We start from the raw sequence: 23072 nt of genomic DNA, 5'->3' as shown, positions 1-23072 counted from the left end.
TATGGAGTACTTGGTGACACAGGATAAAATAGGACAAAGTCAGCATGGCTTCTTTAAGGGAAAATTTTGCCTGATGAACCTGTTGGAATTCTTTGAGGAGATTACAAGTAGGATAGATAAAGGGGATGCAGTGAATTCTGTATATTTGGACTTTCAGAAGGACTTTGACAAGATGCCACACATGAGGCTGTATACCAAGTTTAGACCCCATGGTATTACAGGAAAGTTACTGGCATGGTTAAAGCATTGGCTGATCGGTAGGAGGCAGCAAGTGGGAACAAAATGATCCTTTCCTGGTTGGCTGCCCGTGATTAGTGGTATTCCACAGGAGTCAGTGTTGGGACCACTTCTTTTTATGCTGTATATCAATGATTTAGATGATGGAATGGATACGTTGTGCTGCTTTCTGGTCTTTCTTCCACGGTCAACCCGAGTGCCCTAACTGGGTGGCAATGGAGTTGAGCTCCACTAAAGAATTATCTATATCTGCACTTCTTGGCTCTGCACTCCCTAGCAGTCTGCCCAGATCAATAGCTAACCCTCTGGTTAGACACACTTTGCGTATATGGGCTCAGTTCAGGAAATGCTATGGTTTCCAGGGGTTTTCTGTTTCTAGCCCTGTCGCACATAATCACCTTTTTTTACCTACTACGTACGATTCAGCATTCCATGTTTGGTACAGGAAGGGCATTAGACATTTTGAAGATCTCTTCATTGATAATCGCTTCGCTTCTTTTCAGCAGCTCTCCGTTAAGTTCAACCTGCCTAACGCTCACTTTTTCAGATATCTCCAAATCCGACACTTTACTGTTCCTTTAATTCCTAACTTTCCTGAAATGCCTGCGAAAAATGCTATGGATCTATTTCTTACCATTAATCCACTAGGTAAAGGTTTAATTTCAATTATCCGAGATAAACTAGCAGCCTTACGACGGGCCCCTGTGGATAAAATTAAAATGGCCTGGGAGCAGGATTTAAATATCTCCTTATCCGAGGAGAGCTGGGACTCAGTTCTCAAATCGGTTAACTCAACCTCCCTTTGTGCTCGCCATTGCCTCTTACAGTTTAAGATTGTTCATAGAGCCCATATGTCTAAATCTAAACTATCTCGATTCTACCCTGGCATTAGTCCGCTCTGTGATAAATGCAAGAGGGGCGTGGCCTCTCTCATCCATATGTACTGGTTCTGTCCTAGCTTGGAGAAATTTTGGAAAGATGTCTTCACTACATTATCGGGTATTCTGAATCAGCACCTAGAACCTAACCCCTTAATTGCTCTGTTTGGTTTTTGGGGCGAGACAGATTTATGTCTGGGTCCGACCAAATGCCGAATACTATCCTTTGCCTCTCTCCTGGCGAGACGCTTGATCCTCCTTAGATGGAGAGATGATGCCCCGCCCACTCATGTGCAATGGCTTAACGACATTATGGCCTGCTTGGACCTTGAAAAAATTCATTATTCAGTTCTTAATTCGGATCTAAAGTTCCATAAGGTCTGGGAACCTTTTATCGAGTACTTTCATAACCTTCCTCCTGACTAGGGTTTTTTTTTCTTTTTTTTTCTTCTTTTCGGTCCCTTGCTTTCAGCTCCCTTTTTTTTCTGGTAGTAGGCATTATTATCCTCTGTTGCTAAGTGTATTCACAGTCTGGGAGTTTGACTGTCCAGACTTATACTCTTTATATTGTGTGGTGGTTGGTCTGGAGTTGTTTTTTTTTCTTGTGTTGTGGGGCTTGGGGAGGACACTGAGCTCACTTGTCTTTAATTTAGGTGCTTTTTTGTTAAATTCTCTTCCTTTGTGGCACATTGTTATTGTATGCTTAATCTTGCACTGTATTAATGCTCCTCATTGGGATTTGGGGTTTTTAATTTTGTAAAATGTTTTGAAAAACTAATTTAAAAATTTAAAAAAAAAGATGATGGAATGGATGGCTCTGTTGCCAAATTTGCAGATGACACAAAGATTGGTGGAAGGGCAGGTAGTGTTGAGGAAACAGTAGGCTGCAGAAGGACTTAGACAGATTGGGAGAATGAGCAAGGAAGTGGCAAATGAAATACAATGTTGGTAGAAGAAATAAATATGTGGACTATTTTCTAAATGTGGAAAAAAATCCAAAAATCTGAGATGCAAAGGGACATGGGAGTCCTTATGCAGAACACCCTAAAGGTTAACTTGCAGGTTGAGTCGGTGGTGAGGAAGGCATTTGCCATGTTAGCATTCATTTCAAGAGGTCTAGAATACAAGAGCAGGAATGTAATGCTAAGGCTAATGAGGCACTCGTGAGGCCTCACCTCGAGTACTGTGAACAGTTTTGGGCTCGTCCTTTAAGAAAGCTTGCTGGCATTTGAGCGAGTTCAGAGGAGGTTCACAAGGATGATTCCAGGAATGAAAGGGTTATCATACGAGGAATGTTTGATAGTTCTGTGTCTGTATTCGCTGAAATTTAGAAGGATTGGGGGGGGGGGGGAGGGAATCTCATTGAAACCTTTGGAATATTTAAAGACCTAGGCAGAGGGCACACCCTCAGGATAGAGGGAATGCCCATTTAAAACAGAGACATTTCTTTAGCCAGAGGGTGGTGAATTTGTGGAATTCGTTACCATGTGAAGCTATGGAGGCCAAGTCGTTGGGTGTATTAAGGAAGAGTTTAATGAGTCTATATTTACATCTGCTCATAGTAACCACACATCTCATTCATAGTTCAAAGGTCAAAGCACATTTATTATCAAAGTATGTGTATTATATACAACCTTGAGATTCATCTCCTCACAAGCAGCCACAAAACAAAGAAACCCAACAGAACCTATTAAAAACAAGATAATCAAACACCAAATGTTCAAGAACAAATTGCACAAACAATAAAAAGTAAACAATTAACACTGAGAACTAAAGTTCCTGAAAGTGAGTTCACAGCCACAAAGCCAGTCCAGGAGCACATTAGTTGCAGGTCACAGCCTCAGTTCAGCTCAGAGACAAGTTAACCTCACAGAGCAGCAAACTGAACACCAGCCTGTCCATCACCTTCAGCCCCTACACACTGACGTTTTCAATCTGGCTCGGTAATTAAATCGGCCAAACATCGACTTGTTCTTCGCTCTCAGGCCTGGACCCCGCCATCTCGACTCTACCTAGAGTTGCTTCAAATTGGCTCCAAGTCTACTCCGGCAGCAGCCAAACATTGGCTCACTCCTTGCTCTCAGGCCAGGCGCCCACCACCTCTATCTGGCTCGTACACGCCACTCCACAACCACCCTGCTCATTCAAGATTACCGCTCACACCGAGAAAATGTCAGGTTGTACAGGCGGTTCCAAAGCTTATTCCAAAAGAGAAGTTACAGGCTATTGCAATGATCATTGTCAAGAAAAAGTGTGATTACTGGGTAGTCAGTTGTTTCATTTGCTGTGTTTCACCAGTGCCATCTTTTACCAGTCTTTATTAAACAGGTACTGATCTTCTTATATTCTTATAATACTCTAAATCTTCACTTATATTGTCCTTTGAGGAAAAGAGTTTTAAAGACTCAAAATTTTCTGAGAGAAAAAGTTTTCATCATCTTTCTTTAATGAGTCACCCATATTTTTAAACAATGAGGAATTATCCACGCCATCAAAACCCCTGGGGATCTTATGTTTCAATTGAGTTACCTATCACTCTTCTGAACTCCAGCAAACGTAAGCCTAGCCTGTCCAAACTTTGTTGAAATTGTATAAGATGCTGGTGAGGCTAAATCTGGAGTATTGTACACTGTTCTTGTTACCTACCCACAGGAACAATGAAAATAAAATTGAAAGTGTACACAGAAGATTTACAAGGATGTGGCTGAGACTTGACTTGTGTTATAGGGAAATGCTGAATAAATTAGGACTTTACTCCCTGGACCATAAGAGAATGGGGGGAGATTTGGCAGAATTATACAAGATTATGAGAGTTTTAGATGGGGTTTTCTGCCAGCGGAAGTGATGGGGACGGGTTTGATTGCAATATTAAAGGACATTTGGATAGTTGCTGTGTGTGGATGGGAGGGGAATAGAGAGCTATGGCCCAGATGCAGGTCAATAGGACTAAGCAGAATGGGGCCTTGATGGCAAAAGGGCCTACTTCTGTGCTGTAGTGATCCATGACTCTACGGCTCTGTCAGACCACTAGCTTATTCCAGGTAATAATCCAATAACTTATCTCTGAACTACACTCATTGGCATTTTCCTTAAGTAAGGAGACCAATGCAGTACACAGTATTCCAGGTGTGGCCTCTTCAACCCCTATATAACTTAAGCAAAGCCTTCTCACAAAGAGTGGTGAATCTCTCGAATTCTCTGTTCACAAGGGCTGGTGGATATACAGTCAGTCTAATGATCAAGCAAATATCTAGTAAAGGATAATGGTGTGGAAAAATGTCAAATTCTCCAATTTGGCAAGAAAAATATTGAGGCATATCATATGCACAAGAAATAATGCTGGAATGAATATGCCACTGCCATCACTGATTTCATCAAGGCATGTGCGGATGAGTGTGTGGCTGCAAAAGCACATCAAGTCTTTCCAAGCCAGAAGCCCAGCCCTGGATGAACCAGGAGATCAGTAGTCTTCTGTTGGAGCTCACGACTGGGAATCCAGTGACCTACAAGAGATCAAGGTACAACATACAGAAAGCTATCGTGGGAGGAAATAGGCCATTTGAACAAATCTAGAGACGCAAACAGACACACAACAGTTGTATCAGGACATGAGATGAAAAGTCCTTGAAAGTGAGTCCATGGAATGTGGGAACAGTTCAGAGATGGGGCAAGTGAAGCTGAATGAAGTTTGGTTCAAGTACCTGATGGCTAGGGGGTAATAACTGTTCCTGAACCTGGTGGTGTGAGTCCTGAGGCTCCTGCACCTTCTTTGTGATGGTAGCAGTGAGAAGAGACATGGCCTGGGTGGTGGGGGTCCCTGATGATGGACGCTGCTTTCCTGTGACAGCACTCCATGTAGATGTACTCAGTGGAGGGGATGGTTTTCCCCGTGATGGACTAGACCATATCCACTATTTTTTGTAGGAATTTCTGTTTAAGGGCATTGGTATTTCCATACCAGGCTGTGATGCAGCGAGTCAATATACTTTCCACCACACATCTATAGAAGGTTGTCAAAGTTTTAGATGACACGCCGAATCTTGACAAACTCCTAAGGAAGTAGAAGCACTGCTGTGCTTTCTTTGCACTTGCGCTTACATGCTGGGCCCAGGACAGGTCCTCTGAAATGATAACACCGAAGAATTTAAAGCTGCTGACCCTCTCGGCCTTTCCCCTCATGAGGACTGGCACACTCCTCCTCCTGATGTCAATAATCAGAGTGAGGCATGACAGTGAGTTGGAGAAGAAGATGATCTGAATGGGTATGCTGCCTGAAGTAGACCTCGATATGAACTAAGACATCAAATTCTCAAATGGAGCTGTACCTCAGCAGTTACCCCTGAGAATGGGACCAACCATTGTGACAGGCACCAGAGACATTGATTCAGTCTTTAGAAAACATGTTTAGATTTTACCTAAGATTTCTAGCATCTGCAGTATATTTTGCTCTGAGCTAGTATTTGTTTACTCAGAAAGCTTAGATAAACTAAAAAGAAAATAATAGAAATTTAAAGGTTGAGAATCACCCACAAAAGGGACCAAAGGTGCACCAAATGAAATGAAGTACAGGAAAAACGGCAATAGGGGTCAAAGGACATAGCATTGAGTTGTTCTGGATCAGACAGGTGAAGGAATTCGTCCACTGTCAGATGTAGGTAACAGACATGAAACCTGCACAAATGTTCATTCACTCAGTACGAGCCAGGAAGCATTAACGGGAGTTACTGTTATTTAAAGAGTTGGAATATCCTGCCACCAGACAGGTCTCATCACGTATGAAGTGCCAGTGGCGTTATATTGTTTATTTTAACTTGTATTGTCCATGCAGCTTACTGTTTATTTGGTAATTTATTTGTGGTAATATTATTTTATGAGCTCTGTGTGTGAGTTGTACGTACTGTGTTGTGCACCTTGGCCTGGAGGGACGTTTGGCGGTAGCCGTTTGTACAGATGAATGATAGTTCACTTGAACTTTAAAAAAAACATTGGGCCCTCACAGTCTTGGGAAGCCAAAGGAGCAGAGAAAGATGCTTTGAATGTTATCAATGGAAGTATCGTTGAAACAGAATTCACATGGGGAAATTTTAATGTCTTAATGTCAAATCCTTTTCCATTGAAAGCAACGTGTTCAGAGTCCTCTCTTCCAAGTAAACTGACAGAGGGCTCCATCACATTCCAAGTTCTCTTGGCAACAAGCAGCAGCCCTATAAACATAAGCACAACATAAACGAGAGCCGACACCCCAGGACTATCAATTCTCCCTTTATTACTGCTGTGCTAAGTGTTTTATTCATACATCCCCCTGCCTCAACAAAGTTGAGGAAATTTTCACAATAAAACTGTTGAGGCTCAGTTGTAAGAATTTATAATCATATAGAATCAGCAATTAAGCACCAAAATACTGCTTCTCAATAACATAAACTGATGGAAACATAAAAGTATTTGTATTTCTGCAGTAGCTTTCAGGATCAGAGTATTTCAGTCATAGAATTTCTTTAGCCAGAGGGTGGTGAGTCTGTGGAATTCATTGCCGCAGACAGCTGTGGAGACCAAGTCACTGGGTATATTTAAAGCAGGAGTGTTAGATGTCAGATTAGGGATTAGGGACAGGGATACGGAGGAGTTAGAAGCCAGGCCATAGATGAGTGTGTATTGTTGCTTGCTGTGTTCAGTGTTGTTCTGCCAGGCGTTGTAGGATTGCTATGTTGGCAGCAGAGTGAGTGGCAACCCTTGCGGGCTACCCCAGCACGCCATTAAGTTGTATTGGCTGTTCACACGAACAACAACGGGTCACAGTAAGTTTCGATGTATATGCGATAAATAAACAAATCAGAATTGACAACACTCCCCAGGACCCTGTCTTTCAGGTGTGTAGATTCAGATTCAAATCCAATTCGTACAGTATACTTTACGTTAGAGAGCAATGTAATTCCTTCCCCGCGTGAAGCTCACAGTGTACATGGTAATAATAAATACAACAACGAACACAGCTTCGGGTTGCACACTTCACTTAATTCCCCTCTAAGATACCCTGGGCTGAAACTAATCTTTCACGGTAACACAAAACAGGAGATAGTAAATTGCAAGCCCACTTATCACCCTGCACAATTTTGCTCTTTCTTACCAACACCAAGGACCAACTTCAAAGCCAGAACCCGTTTTCAATGTTGCTTTCAGCAAGAGGATTCCCCTACTCACTCACATTGATGGCTTCTTACATGTCGATAATTCTGTTCTCAGAATTCCTTTCTACCTTTTTCAATGGCTGCAACATATTTGATAACTGAATAGTGTCAACCAGTTTGACAGTTCTTTGCTGTGAGTAGAATATGTAAGTAGATCTTCTACCAGGACTTGGATCAACATCAATATTCCTTCCACAGCCGCAGTAATATCTACCAGTGAGGTCAACTGTTTACCAATTTCACTGCAATATGTTTCATAAGAACACATTAAGTTAATTGGCTACTGTAAATTGTCCCGTGTATAGACGAGTGTGTAATGTCTCCTGTGTATAGACGAGTGTGTACTGTCCCCTGTGTATAGACGATTGTGTATTGTCCCATGTATAGACGAGTGTGTAATGTACCCTTTGTATAGATGAGTGTGTATTGTCCCCTGTGTATAGCTGAGTGTGTGGTGGTTGTAAAATCTGGGGGAAATGTGATCCGTACAGATGAGTGCTTGATGTCCACACAGATTCGGTGGGTCAAAGGGCCTGTTTACCTATTGCTTGACCCTCATCGACAACAGCTTGCTCTAGTCAACCATGTTCTCAAATATATGAAACAATAGAAGTATTTTTAAAGAACATCTAGACAAACCAGGGTTTTGGAATTGAATAGTACTAAAAGGAGCCATTCAATTTGTTGTTCCGGAGCTAGTTCTTTGGAACAGCTATCCAAGTAATCCAGCTCGTTCACTGCAGGAATCCATTTTGGAAGACAACACTGTCTTACATCAGGCAGGCTAATCATCTTTCGTGCATCTTTTTTTCTTGTTTTATGCATACCGAATGCTGACTCATCTGATGATTTAGAGCTTCCTGGGCCCTCTTAGACAAAAACAATTCCAGATAACCACTTGTGATATTAAATGTTTGCATGTGAAATTCCTGGTGAGTCTATCTGTTCAGATTGTCTGCTGCCCATCATTCTGGCCTTAGTGTTAGCACTATCTCACATCTCATGAGTGGAATCATTTACAAAGGATTGTCACACAGGGTGATGCCTCTATATTAGTGGGAGATGAGGGGATAATGCAGGAGAGGTTAGACAGTGTTTTAGAGTAATAAATTTCACCGTATTGTCAGCAATGTTTGTCAGGGTGTGAATCAAGCAACGTTTGGCCACAGAAACAGCCCTTTCTCTTGAAGATCAACCTCGGTGACCATTACTACTTTTCCATTGGCAAAGAGATGGAGCAGGCCTTTATTCTCTGAGACTTTGAAAGATTAGAGGCAGCCTCATTAAAATCTATGCAGTTCTCAGGGGGATTGAGTAGGTAGATGCTCCCGCCTCCCCCCCCCCCCCACCCACATGATGAGTAAATGAAGAACTTGGCTTCAACATTTATAGATACTGCGAGGTCATTTCATACTGAGGCACAACTCCTTTCTTGAAGAACTGTGAATCCTTAGAGTTCTCTGCATTAGGACATTGTAGATGCTTATTTGTTTGCTGAGAGTGACTTTTTACATCACTGGGGAAATCAAGGAACAAATGAATTGGGTGGGAAGATGTTAAAGATTAGCCACCATCAAATTAAATGGGGTGGGACAGACTCAAGGGGTGGAATGGCTACTTCTGCTAATTATTCTCATGTCTCATTAAGACGAACAGCTGTGATTTAAGAGGAGCAAGAGACCACACATGCTGGAATCTGGAGCAACACACAAAATCTGGAGGCACTCAACAGGTCAAGCAGCATTTTTGGAGGGAAACAGACAATCAACATTTTCAGCTGGACTGCTAGGATTTAGAATGTGTTTAGGATTTGATGTCGCGATGTGATGGTGCACAGGAGGAGGTCGGGAGAAGGATGTATTTTTCCAGCATCACAGAAGAATTCAGCGCTGTTGCAAATAAATGGGAAACTAAATTCCACAAGAATCCATCCCATTGCAAAATTTACCGCTAAATGTGATCTCTTTACAAGATTTCTGCGCTTAAATTAAAATGGGACTGCACATGACTCTCTATACAGGAAATCAGAAACAAAATTTGCTTTGGGCCAAGTTTGAATTACACTTCACTGAAACATTTTGGTTGCACAAAAGGCTAAAAGTCACCTTGGCACCTGCAGTCACCAGCTTAGGTGATTCATACTGTTTCCAAATAAGGGTCTGGATTTAAGTCCTATTTCAGGGATTTGAGTGTAAGAAACCAAGCTGGGAGGTGCAGACTGGAGGAAACTGCAGTGTTGGAGGTGCCACGGACATGCCTGTTCTCTACAAAAGGTTCCATGCCATTATTCTTAAAAGAAAGAGTTGCACTACTCAAAATTCAAAATGAAAATCAAAACAAATGCAGATGCTGGAAGTCAGAAAAAAAAGAAAAATTTACTGGGAACTCAGCATATCAGCCTACAATTGTGGAAAAATAACAGAGTGAACATCTCAGATGGAAGATGTTTATCCTTTGCATGCAGGGCAATATTTATTCCTCCATTTCCTTTAGTGAAGATTGATTGGTTATCCTTTGTCATTTATGGAAACTTGCTGTTTGTGCTTTAGCCGCTAGCTCCCATTTTACAAACATATTCAGATTCCAAAGAGTATTTAGCTGCTTATACCGCACTTTGTCATGTCTTGAGGTCATGAAGGTGCTTTGTCTGTGCAAATATTTTTTTCTTCAGTTGGGCTGATCATATATCTGAAGTTGGTTATCTGATTATAAGATTCTGAATCAACTATCAATATGGAGGCATAATCAAGCTCCAGTTGTGCAGAGTTGTGCGACTCTTCGCATGACGAAGCGTGGCTCTCCATTGGTTTAGGTCAGCCGTGAATGTTGCATCTTAGTTATCTACGTAGCTGGTACAGTGCTGAGGAACCAATATTAGAGTGGCAGCTTCTGTTGCAAAAGTCAATCTCCGCTCTGCTGGAGATGCAGCGTTCCTTCCTATAGGCCCATTTGTCTTCTGCCTATTTCAGGAGTTTTTACTCCACTGACTTAAGGTTTTGTTACAGGGTACTTCCCCATCTGACCTGAGTTCCTCCTAGGACTCAACGTTGATGTCCCGCACTTTCATGTCCTGCTTGCAGGCATCCCTGTCATGCGTTCCAGGAGGTTGGTGGGAGGCAGCTATTCTCCTGCCTGAAACCAGCTCACCACAGAGATTGTCTTTTGGGATGCGGCCATCCTACACGTGGTGGACATGGCCCAGCCAGCACAGCCTACGCTGCCTGAGCAGGGGGTACACGCTAGGTAGGCCGGCACCAGAGAGAACCTCAGCAATGGGTACACTGCCTCTCCAGGAGAGACTCAAGATGCAACAAAGGCCCCTGAAATGGAAGGCGTTGAGCCTTCTCTCCTGCTTAGTGTATGTTGTCCAAGTCTCATTGCTATACAGCAATGTGTGCTGTCACAAATGGTGTACACTGCCATCTTTGTTTTGACTGAGATCATGGAGATCCCCCGGTCCCGTGTGGTAAAGCAGATGAGAGTTGTTGCAGCCTTCCCAATGCACTTGTTGATTTCTGCATCTAAGGAGAGTTTGTCACTGATGATGGAAGCCGGGTATGTGAAGAGATGGATAACATCCAGTTTGTGGTTATCAATGGGAACGACTGGCACTGCCTCCACGCCTTGTCCCAAGATGTTTGTCTTTTTCAGGCTGATAGTCAGTCCAAGTTCCTTGCAGGCCTGGAAGAAGTGATCTATCAAGACCTGGAGGTGCTGTGGAGTATCACTGCATCATCACCAAATAGCAGGTCTCTGATCACAGCCTTGCGCACTTTGGTTTTAGCTTTGGCAGGTGAGATTAAGAAGCCTGTCATCTGATCTAGTGTGGAGGTAGATCCCCTCTATTGCAATGCCAAACGTGTGCCTCAGGGGAAGGGCAAAGAAGATCCTGAAGAGCACTGGGGCAAAATCACAATCCTGCTTAACACCACAGCTTATGTGAAATGGGTCAAAAGAACTGCCATGATACTGCACAGTCCCCCTCGCGTTCCGTCACACTGCACAGCCCCCCTCGTGTTCCGTCACACTGCACAGCCCCCCTCGCGTTCCGTCACACTGCACAGCCCCCCTCGTGTTCCGTCACACTGCACAGCCCCCCTCGCGTTCCGTCACACTGCACAGCCCCCCTCGTGTTCCGTCACACTGCACAGCCCCCCTCGCGTTCCGTCACACTGCACGGTCCACTCGTGTTCCGTCACACTGCACAGCCCCCCTCGTGTTCCGTCACACTGCACAGCCCCCCTCGTGTTCCGTCACACTGCACAGTCCCCCTCGCGTTCCGTCACACTGCACGGTCCCCCTTCCGTTCCCTTACACTGCACGGTCCACTCGTGTTCCGTTACACTGCATGGTCCCCTTGCGTTCCGTCACACTGCGCCGTCCCTTCGTGTTCCGTCACACTGCACAGTCCCCCTCGTGTTCCGTCACACTGCACAGTCCCCCTCGTGTTCCGTCACACTGCACAGCCCCCTCGCGTTCCGTCACACTGCACAGTCCCCCTCGTGTTCCGTCACACTGCACGGTCCCCCTTCCGTTCCCTTACACTGCACGGTCCACTCGTGTTCCGTTACACTGCATGGTCCCCTTGCGTTCCGTCACACTGCGCCGTCCCTTCGCGTTCCGTCACACTGCATGGTCCCGTCGTGTTCCCTGACACTGCACGATCCCGTCCCCCCCCCGTTCCCTGACACTGCACGGTCACCTCCCATTCCGTCACACTGCATGGTCCACTCGCGTTCCCTTACACTGCACGGTCCCCTCGCGTTCCGTCACACTGCACGGTCCACTCGCGTTCCATCACACTGCACAGTCCCCCTCGTGTTCCGTCACACTGCACGGTCCACTCGCGTTCCGTCACACTGCACGGTCCACTCGCGTTCCATCACACTGCACGGTCCCCTCGTGTTCCGTCACACTGCACGGTCCCCTCGCGTTCCATCACACTGCACGGTCCCCTCGCGTTCTCTTACACTGCACTGTCCCCTCGCGTTCCCTTACACTGCACGGTCCCCTCGCGTTCCCTTACACTGCACGATAGTCCCCTCGCATTCCCTTACACTGCACGGTCCCCTCGCGTTCCCTTACACTGCACGATAGTCCCCTCGCGTTCCATCACACTGCACGGTCCCCTCGCGTTCCCTTACACTGCACGGTCCCCTCGCGTTCCATCACACTGCACTGTCCCCTCGCGTTCCCTTACACTGCACGGTCCCCTCGCGTTCCATCACACTGCACGGTCCCCTCGCGTTCCGTCACACTGCACGGTCCCCTCGCGTTCTCTTACACTGCACTGTCCCCTCGCGTTCCCTTACACTGCACGATAGTCCCCTCGCGTTCCCTTACACTGCACGGTCCCCTCGCGTTCCGTCACACTGCACTGTCCCCTCGCGTTCCCTTACACTGCACGGTCCCCTCGCGTTCCATCACACTGCACGGTCCCCTCGCGTTCCGTCACACTGCACGGTCCCCTCGCGTTCTCTTACACTGCACTGTCCCCTCGCGTTCCCTTACACTGCATGATAGTCCCCTCGCGTTCTCTTACACTGCGCGTTCCCTGACACTGCACGATAGTCCCCTCGCGTTCCCTTACACTGCACGGTCCCCTCGCGTTCCCTTACACTGCGCGTTCCCTGACACTGCACGATAGTCCCCTCGCGTTCCATCACACTGCACGATAGTCCCCTCACGTTCCATCACACTGCACGATAGTCCCCTCGTGTTCCATCACACTGCACGATAGTCCCCTCGCGTTCCATCACACTGCACGGTCCCCTCGCGTTCCATCACACTGCACGGTCCCCTCGCGTTCCCTTACACTGCATGATAGTCCCCTCGTGTTCCATCACACTGCACGATAGTCCCCTCGCGTTCCATCACACTGCACGGTCCCCTCGCGTTCCCTTACACTGCGCGTTCCCTGACACTGCACGGTCCCCTCGCGTTCCCTTACACTGCACGGTCCCCTCGCGTTCCCTTACACTGCATGGTCCCCTCGCGTTCCCTTACAATGCACGATAGTCCCATTGCGTTCCCTTAAACTGCACGGTCCCCTCGCGTTCCCTTACACTGCACGGTCCCCTCGCGTTCCGTCACACTGCACTGTCCCCTCGCGTTCCCTTACACTGCACGGTCCCCTCGCGTTCCATCACACTGCACGGTCCCCTCGCGTTCCGTCACACTGCACGGTCCCCTCGCGTTCTCTTACACTGCACTGTCCCCTCGCGTTCCCTTACACTGCATGATAGTCCCCTCGCGTTCTCTTACACTGCGCGTTCCCTGACACTGCACGATAGTCCCCTCGCGTTCCCTTACACTGCACGGTCCCCTCGCGTTCCCTTACACTGCGCGTTCCCTGACACTGCACGATAGTCCCCTCGCGTTCCATCACACTGCACGATAGTCCCCTCGTGTTCCATCACACTGCACGATAGTCCCCTCGTGTTCCATCACACTGCACGATAGTCCCCTCGCGTTCCATCACACTGCACGGTCCCCTCGCGTTCCCTTACACTGCGCGTTCCCTGACACTGCACGGTCCCCTCGCGTTCCCTTACACTGCACGGTCCCCTCGCGTTCCCTTACACTGCATGGTCCCCTCGCGTTCCCTTACACTGCACGATAGTCCCCTCGCGTTCCCTTACACTGCACGGTCCCCTCGCGTTCCCTTACACTGCACGGTCCCCTCGCGTTCCATCACACTGTACGGTCCCCTCGCGTTCCCTTACACTGCACGGTCCCCTCACGTTCCCTTACACTGCACGATAGTCCCCTCGCGTTCCCTTACACTGCACGGTCCCCTCACGTTCCCTTACACTGCACGATAGTCCCCTCGCGTTCCCTTACACTGCACGGTCCCCTCACGTTCCCTTACACTGCACGGTCCCCTCACGTTCCCTTACACTGCATGATAGTCCCCTCGCGTTCCCTTACGCTGCACGATAGTCCCCTCGCGTTCCCTTACACTGCACGATAGTCCCCTCGCGTTCCCTTACACTGCACGGTCCCCTCGCGTTCCCTTACACTGCACGATAGTCCCCTCGCGTTCCCTTACACTGCACTGTCCCCTTACACTGCACTGTCCCCTCGCGTTCCCTTACACTGCACGATAGTCCCCTCGCGTTCCCTTACACTGCACGGTCCCCTCGCGTTCCCTTACACTGCACGGTCCCCTCGCGTTCCCTTACACTGCACGATAGTCCCCTCGCGTTCCCTTACACTGTACGGTCCCCTCGCGTTCCCTTACACTGCACGGTCCCCTCGCGTTCCATCACACTGCACGGTCTCCTCGCGTTCCGTCACACTGCACGGTCCCCTCGCGTTCCCTTACACTGCACGATCGTCCCCTCGCGTTCCCTTACACTGCACGGTCCCCTCGCGTTCCCTTACACTGCACGGTCCCCTCGCGTTCCCTTACACTGCACGATAGTCCCCTCGCGTTCCCTTACACTGCACGATAGTCCCCTCGCGTTCCATCACACTGCACGATAGTCCCCTCGCGTTCCCTCACACTGCACGATAGTCCCCTCGCGTTCCCTTACACTGCACGGTCCCCTCGCGTTCCCTTACACTGCACGATAGTCCCCTCGCGTTCCCTTACATTGCACGGTCCCCTCGCGTTCCCTTACACTGCACGGTCCCCTCGCGTTCCCTTACACTGCACGATAGTCCCCTCGCGTTCCCTTACACTGCACGGTCCCCTCGCGTTCCCTTACACTGCACTGTCCCCTCGCGTTCCATCACACTGCACGGTCCCCTCGCGTTCCCTTACACTGCACGGTCCCCTCGCGTTCCGTCACACTGCACTGTCCCCTCGCGTTCCCTTACACTGCACGGTCCCCTCGCGTTCCATCACACTGCACGGTCCCCTCGCGTTCCGTCACACTGCACGGTCCCCTCGCGTTCTCTTACACTGCACTGTCCCCTCGCGTTCCCTTACACTGCATGATAGTCCCCTCGCGTTCTCTTACACTGCGCGTTCCCTGACACTGCACGATAGTCCCCTCGCGTTCCCTTACACTGCACGGTCCCCTCGCGTTCCCTTACACTGCGCGTTCCCTGACACTGCACGATAGTCCCCTCGCGTTCCATCACACTGCACGATAGTCCCCTCACGTTCCATCACACTGCACGATAGTCCCCTCGTGTTCCATCACACTGCACTGTCCCCTCGCGTTCCCTTACACTGTACGGTCCCCTCACGTTCCCTTACACTGTACGGTCCCCTCGCGTTCCCTTACACTGCATGGTCCCCTCGCGTTCCCTTACACTGCACGGTCCCCTCGCGTTCCCCGACACTGCACGGTCCCCTCGCGTTCCCCGACACTGCACGGTCCCCTCGCGTTCCCTTACACTGTACGGTCCCCTCGCATTCCCCGACACTGTACGGTCCCCTCGCGTTCCCCGACACTGCACGGTCCCCTCGCGTTCCCTTACACTGTACGGTCCCCTCGCGTTCCCCGACACTGTACGGTCCCCTCGCGTTCCCTTACACTGTACGGTCCCCTCGCGTTCCCCGACACTGCATAACAGAGACTATGTTCGTATCACTGCATTTGCAATTAATACATTTCATTTCTTGAATACTGTTAACAACCTCTTTTTTATGGTAAAGGACAGTGTGCTTCTGATGTAACATATCATAATTTTTATGTCTTGCACTGTACTACTGCAGCAAAACAAAAAAAATTCACAACATTTGTCAGTAACAATAAACCTGATTTTGATTCTGAAGTAATTGGAATTCACACTCTGAAAAGATTTGTTGTAGAACTAGAAAAATCACAATTGTCAACCTTCAGTGCTGACATCGGGATGCAATTGGTGTCATGTCATTAATCCTTGCTAGTCAGTTTCAAACTGCCACCCTGGTGACTACTCTTAAAACCAATGAGTTCTCATATAACTTGATAAAGAGAAAGAATGAGAGAAAAAGAGATGTGTACTTTGGAAATTTAGTTCAAATCCCTACATGCAATGCATACTTAAACTTCTGTTGCGATTAGAAACATAAAGTGCAGTTTTACTTTCTGCTGTAACATAATGATATTCTGCTCTTTACATTAGATACATACTTCACACTTAATTGTGCTTCTGCCTCTCATAATGTGTGCACATGTTTACAAGCAGTTCCAGCAGCATGACAGATACCTCCACAATTCCCATGACTCACTTGTCCAGCCTAGGATTTACTCTCCTGCTACCTGCCGCAGCATTACGGTTTGCTTCTTTTTGTTAAACACAAACCTGAGATTTCACAATTTGACAAAGCCGATTTTGTCTTTAGTTGAAATTGCTTTTGAAGTTACTGTCGCCTAGGAAGATGCAGTAGATATTCTTCACAGCAAAGTTTTAAAAACACAATGAATAAAGATGAACATGAAGAAATCTGCAGATGCTGGAAATTCAAGCAACACACACAAAATGCCGATGGAACACAACAGGCCAGGCAGCATCTATAGGGAGAAGCACTGTCGACGTTTCGGGCCGAGACCCTTCATCAGGACTAACTGAAAGGAAAGATAGTAAGAGATTTGAAAGTAGGAGGGGGAGGGGAAAATGCAAAATGATAGAAGACCGGAGGGGGTGGGTGAAGCTAAGAGCCAGAAAGGTGATTGGCAAAAGGGATACCTTTTATATGTTGGTGCTGCATCCGGTGCTCCCGGTGTGGCCTTTTATATATTGTTGAGACCCGACACAGACTGGGAGACCGTTTCACTGAACACCTACGCTCTATCCGCCAGAGAAAGCAGGATCTCCCAGTGGCCACACATTTTAATTCCACGTCCCATTCCCATTCTGATATGTCTATCCATGGCTTCCTCTACTGTCAAGATGAAGCCACACTCAGGTTGGAGGAACAACACCTTATATACTGGCTGGGTAGCCTCCAACCTGATGGCATGAACATTGACTTCTCTAACTTCTGTTAATGCCCCTCCTCCCCTTCTTACCCCATCCCTGATATATTTAGTTTTTTTCCCCCTCCTCTTTTTTTTTCTCTCTTTCTGCCCATCACTCTGCCTGTTCTCCATCTCCCTCTGGTGCTCCCCTCCCCCTTTCTTTCTCCCTAGGCCTCCCGTCCCATGATCCTTTCCCTTCTCAAGCTCTGTATCCCTTTCGTCAATCACCTTTCCAGCTCTTAAGCTTCACCCCACCCCCTCCGGTCTTCTCCTATCATTTCGCATTTTCCCCTCCCCCTCCTACTTTCAAATCTCTTACTATCTTTCCTTTCAGTTAGTCCTGACGAAGGGTCTCGGCCTGAAACGTCGACAGCGCTTCTCCCTATAGATGCTGCCTGGCCTGCTGCGTTCCACCAGCACTTTGTGAATAAAGATGACCTTATTTCTATTGTCGCTGTCGGCTGGGTCAGGTCATCCAAATAACTGTGTTTTGCTGACTAATGCTATTAGGCCACAGTGGTTATGCAGATTTGCATAAAGTGTCAAATACAACATCTTCACTAATATTTCATTACTGTGTTGAGTATTAACTATGATTAATTACTCAGTAACACAGAAGAAACACAAGTCATAGCAGTTCACAGAATACTGCAAATTTAGCACCATTTGCTACAAAATGTAACTGAAGTTTATTCAGGATACATTGCTTACTGGAAACATCCTTTAATACTCACTCATGTTAAGGTATCCTACAAGGGACATTACTGTATACTGTAGTTCATTGAAGAAAAGTGAGCATGGACAAGTTGGGCCAAAGGACCTGTTTACACTATAACTCTGTTGCATTCAATCTCTCATTTTTTTTTACATATTTGCTAGTACAATTACATATGACTCATGACCAGTCTATGCCCCTGCTTTTTTTTGCTCCATGGGAGCCCACATTCAACTTGATCCAACCCTATCACCCTATTTGTTTATGACGTTTACATAGTTTCCACTTCAACGCAACCAGTGCTGGTGTGAGAAGGTGGGCAAAAGTTTCTCCTGAAATACAGTATGATTCTCTAATCCTGGTGGGAACATTTTCTCTTGCCTTATTTCCAAGTTTGCGATTAAGCCTTTTATGACAAATACTGTGATATTTAATATGCCTATATCCCCATGACTCCGATCTCCCACGCTCTGGCCTTCGGTATATCATCTATACTAGCGGATAAGCCTTCAGCTCGGTAGGTCCTGAAATCCAATATTTTCCCACCCTCAGCCTCTTACGTTTTTTTCTATAAACCTACCTTTGAGCAAGATTTGGGTAATTTGCCCTAATGTCCCCGTACGAATCTCCCAATATGGCCCAGGCGAAGTGTCTGGGAACGCTTTGTAGTGCGGAAAGCCTATCATGAGCACAGGTTGTCGGTGCTGCGTGTAATATTGGAGAATTTCAAAACATGGCTATGCTATCTGCAGTGTCGACACGCTGCTGTGTGTGTTGACCGCGCTCCAAGCTCCAGTCATCGCCTGCACTTGCCGGAAGCCAGAGGGTTTGATTTACTGGGGCCGAGCGGAAATCCCGCCTCTGTGCTCTCCAATCTGTAACGTGACGCACTCCACTGGCATTTTGCTACTTCATTTTCTATTTATACATGCAAATATCGGCCGAATCTAACTAGCTGTAAGGAAACCTACTCTTGGGATAGTATTTCAAGCAAACGTAGTTGGTCACTTTCCCCGCAGTTATGACAGGCTTGCACCTACTCTTTGTCTGAGATATCCTGAATATTATATTTTCACTTATAACCATTTAAATATTTACAAGTTATTCAGAATAACCTCTTTTAACCGTGTCAATGGGATTCTGCACCGCAAGTGACACTAGTTTTGTTTGTGTTTCTGGAAGGCGTGTTCAAATAGTAGTTTAAGAACATTGTCCCGAACTATCAGCATGCCGGCGGTCTGAGTGGATCTCACTGTGACAACCCTGTGGTTGCATAATAGGATGAAGTAACAATCCCGGGATCCTGTAACAAACAACTCGATGTATTCCCCCTACCTCCCATCCTTGTAGCAATTTCCCCCAGCGCTCAGTGACGCCGCGCTGGGTGGGCGGGGCCGCCGGGGGAGCTCATTTCCATAGCCGGCCTGTCAGTGGCTCACAGCGCCGTCCTTCGCGGGAACGCTCGTTGCCGGTGGCCTGAACGGGGGCGGTGGGCGGGCTGAAGCGGCCGGGAAGAGCCTATGAACGATTGCGCAGCCCATCAATCAGCGAGGTGTCTGCGGCGGCCGCTGCGCGGAGTGTCTCGCTCCTGTCTCGACTTGTTTCATTGTAACAATATGAAGAAGTTCGACTGAAGAGGGATCCAGATAGTTTGGAGGAATGGGATAGCACGGCACACTTTAGTTCCATTGTTTTGTAGCGGTTTATAAAAGCGATTGCGAGATTTTGTTTAAAGTATTTTTGGTTTTTATATCTCTTTTTAAATAAACACAGTAACCCCCCCTCCCCTTTCCCCGCTGGGTTCCTTTGGTTCCTTCTCGGAGTGGACGGAGAGTTGTCACTGAGGGTAAGTGTGACCATCATGGTGTCGGGAGACTCTGGGGCTCTGGATCCTAGTCCAGTTTGGGGAGAGTAGATAAAGGATAGCTGCTGCTGGCCCGAGTGCGACTCTGTAGACAGCTATAAATATAACCCCCCCCCCCCCCCCACACACACACACACACACACACACACACACACACAAACATACGTCTATGTATTTCAAGGGGCAGCAATTGTTAATCCGACGCTCGGTTTCGTTTGGTGTCGATGGAAGCGAACTTTGGAAGTGTAGATCGGGGTATTTAGTAAAATGCAGCGGAACGCTGGCGCCGGTCCCGTTGCGAGAGGAGCGGAGTAGCTATTGCGGGTTAAAGCGCGCCTGGCATTGGAGGAGGATCCGAGGCTGCTCTGAATCCACATCCACTGCACTTGTCAGCACACCAGCCCGAGAGAGCCAACTACTCCCCGTAAACCCGAATACGCCAGTTACCTGCAGTTATCCTCAGTGATTCGATTTTCTTTCTGCACGGGCAGAGACTACACGATGTTTAGCGATTAGGAAACTGTTGGCTTAGTTACATTTTTTAACAAAAAATGCAACTTTCTACGATTGTGTAAATGCCAGTTAGCTGTGCATTTTTATACATTTGCGTAAATGTGGCCTTGCGAGTTATTGTGCAAAGTTCAACGAGATTTCCATAGAAAGATCAGGCTGTTTCTGTAATGCTGAACCGTTGGATATTTGATGTTTTGGAACAGCTGGCCAATAGTCAGAAAGATCACTATTGTATACGGTGGTGACCCCTATCACAACTGAATACAGTGCACGGGAGATTGGGAGATTATCATCGTGACAAGTTGAAGCCTCAGTGATCTTAAAAGATGTATAGAAGCTCGATGAATGTACGGGGTGCAATGTTGATTACATTAGATCATTTTTTAAAATGATTCATTATGTGAATAAGCTTCTTTGGATTTGAGTCATTACTTTACTGTGTGCTAACATGTCGCACAAAATGCAGCACTGTATTTCACTTCGAACCTTTTTGGCTGAAAGTGCAACTTAATGAAATATAAAATTATTAATGCAGAGAAGTCAGCAATCCATAAAGAAACAGGATTAGTATGGTGAGAAAAATGATACTTTCAATAGTTTTCAAATAAAAAGACCATAAGACATGGGAGCAGAATTAGGCCATGCGGCCCATCGAGTCTGCTCTGCCATTCCACCATGGCTGATTTATTCTCCCTCTCAATGTTATTCTCCTGCCCAAAATGAAACTGTTAACTTATGAGGAACATTTGATGCCTATGGGCCTGTGCTCACTGGCGTTTAGAAGAACGCAGAGGGATCTTATTGAAATCTATCAAATATTGAAAGGCCGAGATAGAGAAGATGTTTCCTCTAATGGGAGAGGGGGCGAGGACCAGAGGGCACAGCATCAGAATTGAAGGACATCCACCTAGAACAGAGAGGAAGAGCTTCAAGAGTGGTGAATCTGTAGAATTCATTACCAGGGATGGCTGTGGAGGTCATTGGGTATAGTTCAGGTGGAGGTTGATAGGTTCTTGATTAATTAGGACATTAGAGGTTACAGGGAGAAGTTAACACTTCATTTCCAGGATCATACTCCTGAACCCTCTCCAATACCACCACATCTTTCCTTAGATAAGGGGCCCAAAACTGCACACAGTACTCCAAGTGAGGTCTAATCAGAGCCTGAGAAATATATCCTTGCTTTTGCACTCCTTAAAATAGTACTTAACATTGCATTTGCCTTCCTTACCACCGAGTCCACCTGCAAGTTAACCCTCAGGAAATTCTGCACGAGGGCTCCTAAGTCCCTTTGCACCTCTGATTGTTGAATTTTCTCCCCATTTAGAAAACAGTCTGCACTTTTATTCCTTCTGCCAAAGTGACCTTACACTTCCCTGTTACCATATTCCATCTGCCACCTATCTTCGTGTTGTCCGCACACTTGGCCACAAAGCCATCAATTCCTTCGTCTAAATCATTGACCTATAAATGAAAAGCAGTGGTCCAACACCATCCCCTGTGGCACACCACGAGCCACTGAGGTCCCCTTTATTTCCAGTCATTGCCTTCAGTCAGTCAGCCAATCTGTTATCCATGCTAGTATCTTTTCCGGTAATACCATGAGCTTTTATCTTGTCAGAGGCATTGTGAAAATCCAAGTAAACAACATCCACTGACTCTCCTCTGTCTATCCTGCCTGTTGTTTCCTCAAAGAATTCCAACAGATTTGGCAGGCAAATTTTCCCCTTTGGAAAACCATGCTGACTTTGGCTTATTTTATCTTGTGCCTCCAAATACCCCGAAACCTCACCTGTAATAATAGACTCCAACATCACAGGCACCAGTCCAGAGATTGTTACCCTGCTTTTCTGCTTTCGGCCTAACTCACTCCATTCTCTCTTCGGGACCTCCTCCCTTTTCCCACCTAATGTCATCGAGCTGCAACTCCAGCTCCTTAACACGGTCTCTAAGAAGATGCGGCTCAGTGCTCTTTATGCAAATACAGTAATCAGGGAAATTGGAGGTCTCCCAGAGTTCCCACATCTCACACAAAGAACATACCACATCCTCCAGACCCATTCTCAGCGCACTAGCTATGTATTAACAGAAAAGCAATACTTACTTGAAAGCTACACTAGTTAGAACCTCCACCTATGCTTGCCAAAGCCTGACCACTCTAGCACTGCTCTGCTCACTCGGTGGCCGCTGTGCTTACACCTCCCTTTTTATTGGCCCCACACTGAGAAGAGGCAAAGGACCGGAGCACTTTGAAACCGTGCACTGCAACAAATGGCCTCTCCCGCTGAGTGCGGTATTGAACTTTGGTTCAGTTATGTAGTATGAGTAAACTTCAGCTGTATCTCCAGTCCATAAGACATAGGAGTACAATTAGGCCATTTGGCCCATCCTGTCTGTTCCACCATTTGATCATAGCATATTTTCTCTCTCAAACCCCATTCTTCTGCCTTCTCCCTATAACCTTTGCCCTTATTAATCAAGAACATATCAGTCTGCTTTAAATACACCCAATGACGTGGCTTCCACAGCTCTCTGTGGCAATGAATTCCACAGATTCACTACCCTCTGGCTAAGAAATTCCTCCTCATCTCTGTTCTAAAAGCCTATCCTTGTAACCTGAGGCTAAGCCCTCTAGTCCTGGACTCTCCTTCCATTGGAAGCATCCTCTGCACGTCCCATCTATCTAGGGCTTGTAATATTCGATAGATTTCGATTAGATCTCACCACCCCCCCCCCCCCCCCATTCTTCTAAACTGCCATGAGTGTGGGCCTGTCAAATAC

At 47.0% G+C, this 23072-nt stretch overlaps 2 protein-coding genes across 3 annotated transcripts in view; one reads left to right on the top strand and one right to left on the bottom strand.

The window, feature by feature from the left end:
* Window positions 1-18712, bottom strand: part of slc1a4 (solute carrier family 1 member 4) — a 226404-nt gene extending 207692 nt beyond the window's left edge. Inside the window, exon 1 of the mRNA XM_073051234.1 lies at window positions 18495-18712. Coding sequence (XP_072907335.1) covers window positions 18495-18600 — 106 coding nt within the window. The 5' untranslated portion in view covers window positions 18601-18712. The remainder of the gene's footprint in view (window positions 1-18494) is intronic.
* Window positions 18713-19462: 750 nt separating this feature from the next.
* Window positions 19463-23072, top strand: part of sertad2b (SERTA domain containing 2b) — an 83642-nt gene continuing 80032 nt past the window's right edge. For both annotated transcript variants that reach the window (XM_073051226.1, XM_073051227.1), the window contains exon 1: window positions 19463-19760. The gene's annotated coding sequence lies outside the window, so the exon portion shown is untranslated. The remainder of the gene's footprint in view (window positions 19761-23072) is intronic.

The sequence above is a fragment of the Hemitrygon akajei genome, chromosome 7 (genome assembly GCF_048418815.1).
Source record: "Hemitrygon akajei chromosome 7, sHemAka1.3, whole genome shotgun sequence".
Lineage (NCBI taxonomy): Eukaryota > Metazoa > Chordata > Chondrichthyes > Myliobatiformes > Dasyatidae > Hemitrygon > Hemitrygon akajei.
The sequence above is the reverse complement of the archived record's forward strand: the minus strand, read 5'-3'. Positions and strand labels throughout refer to the sequence as shown.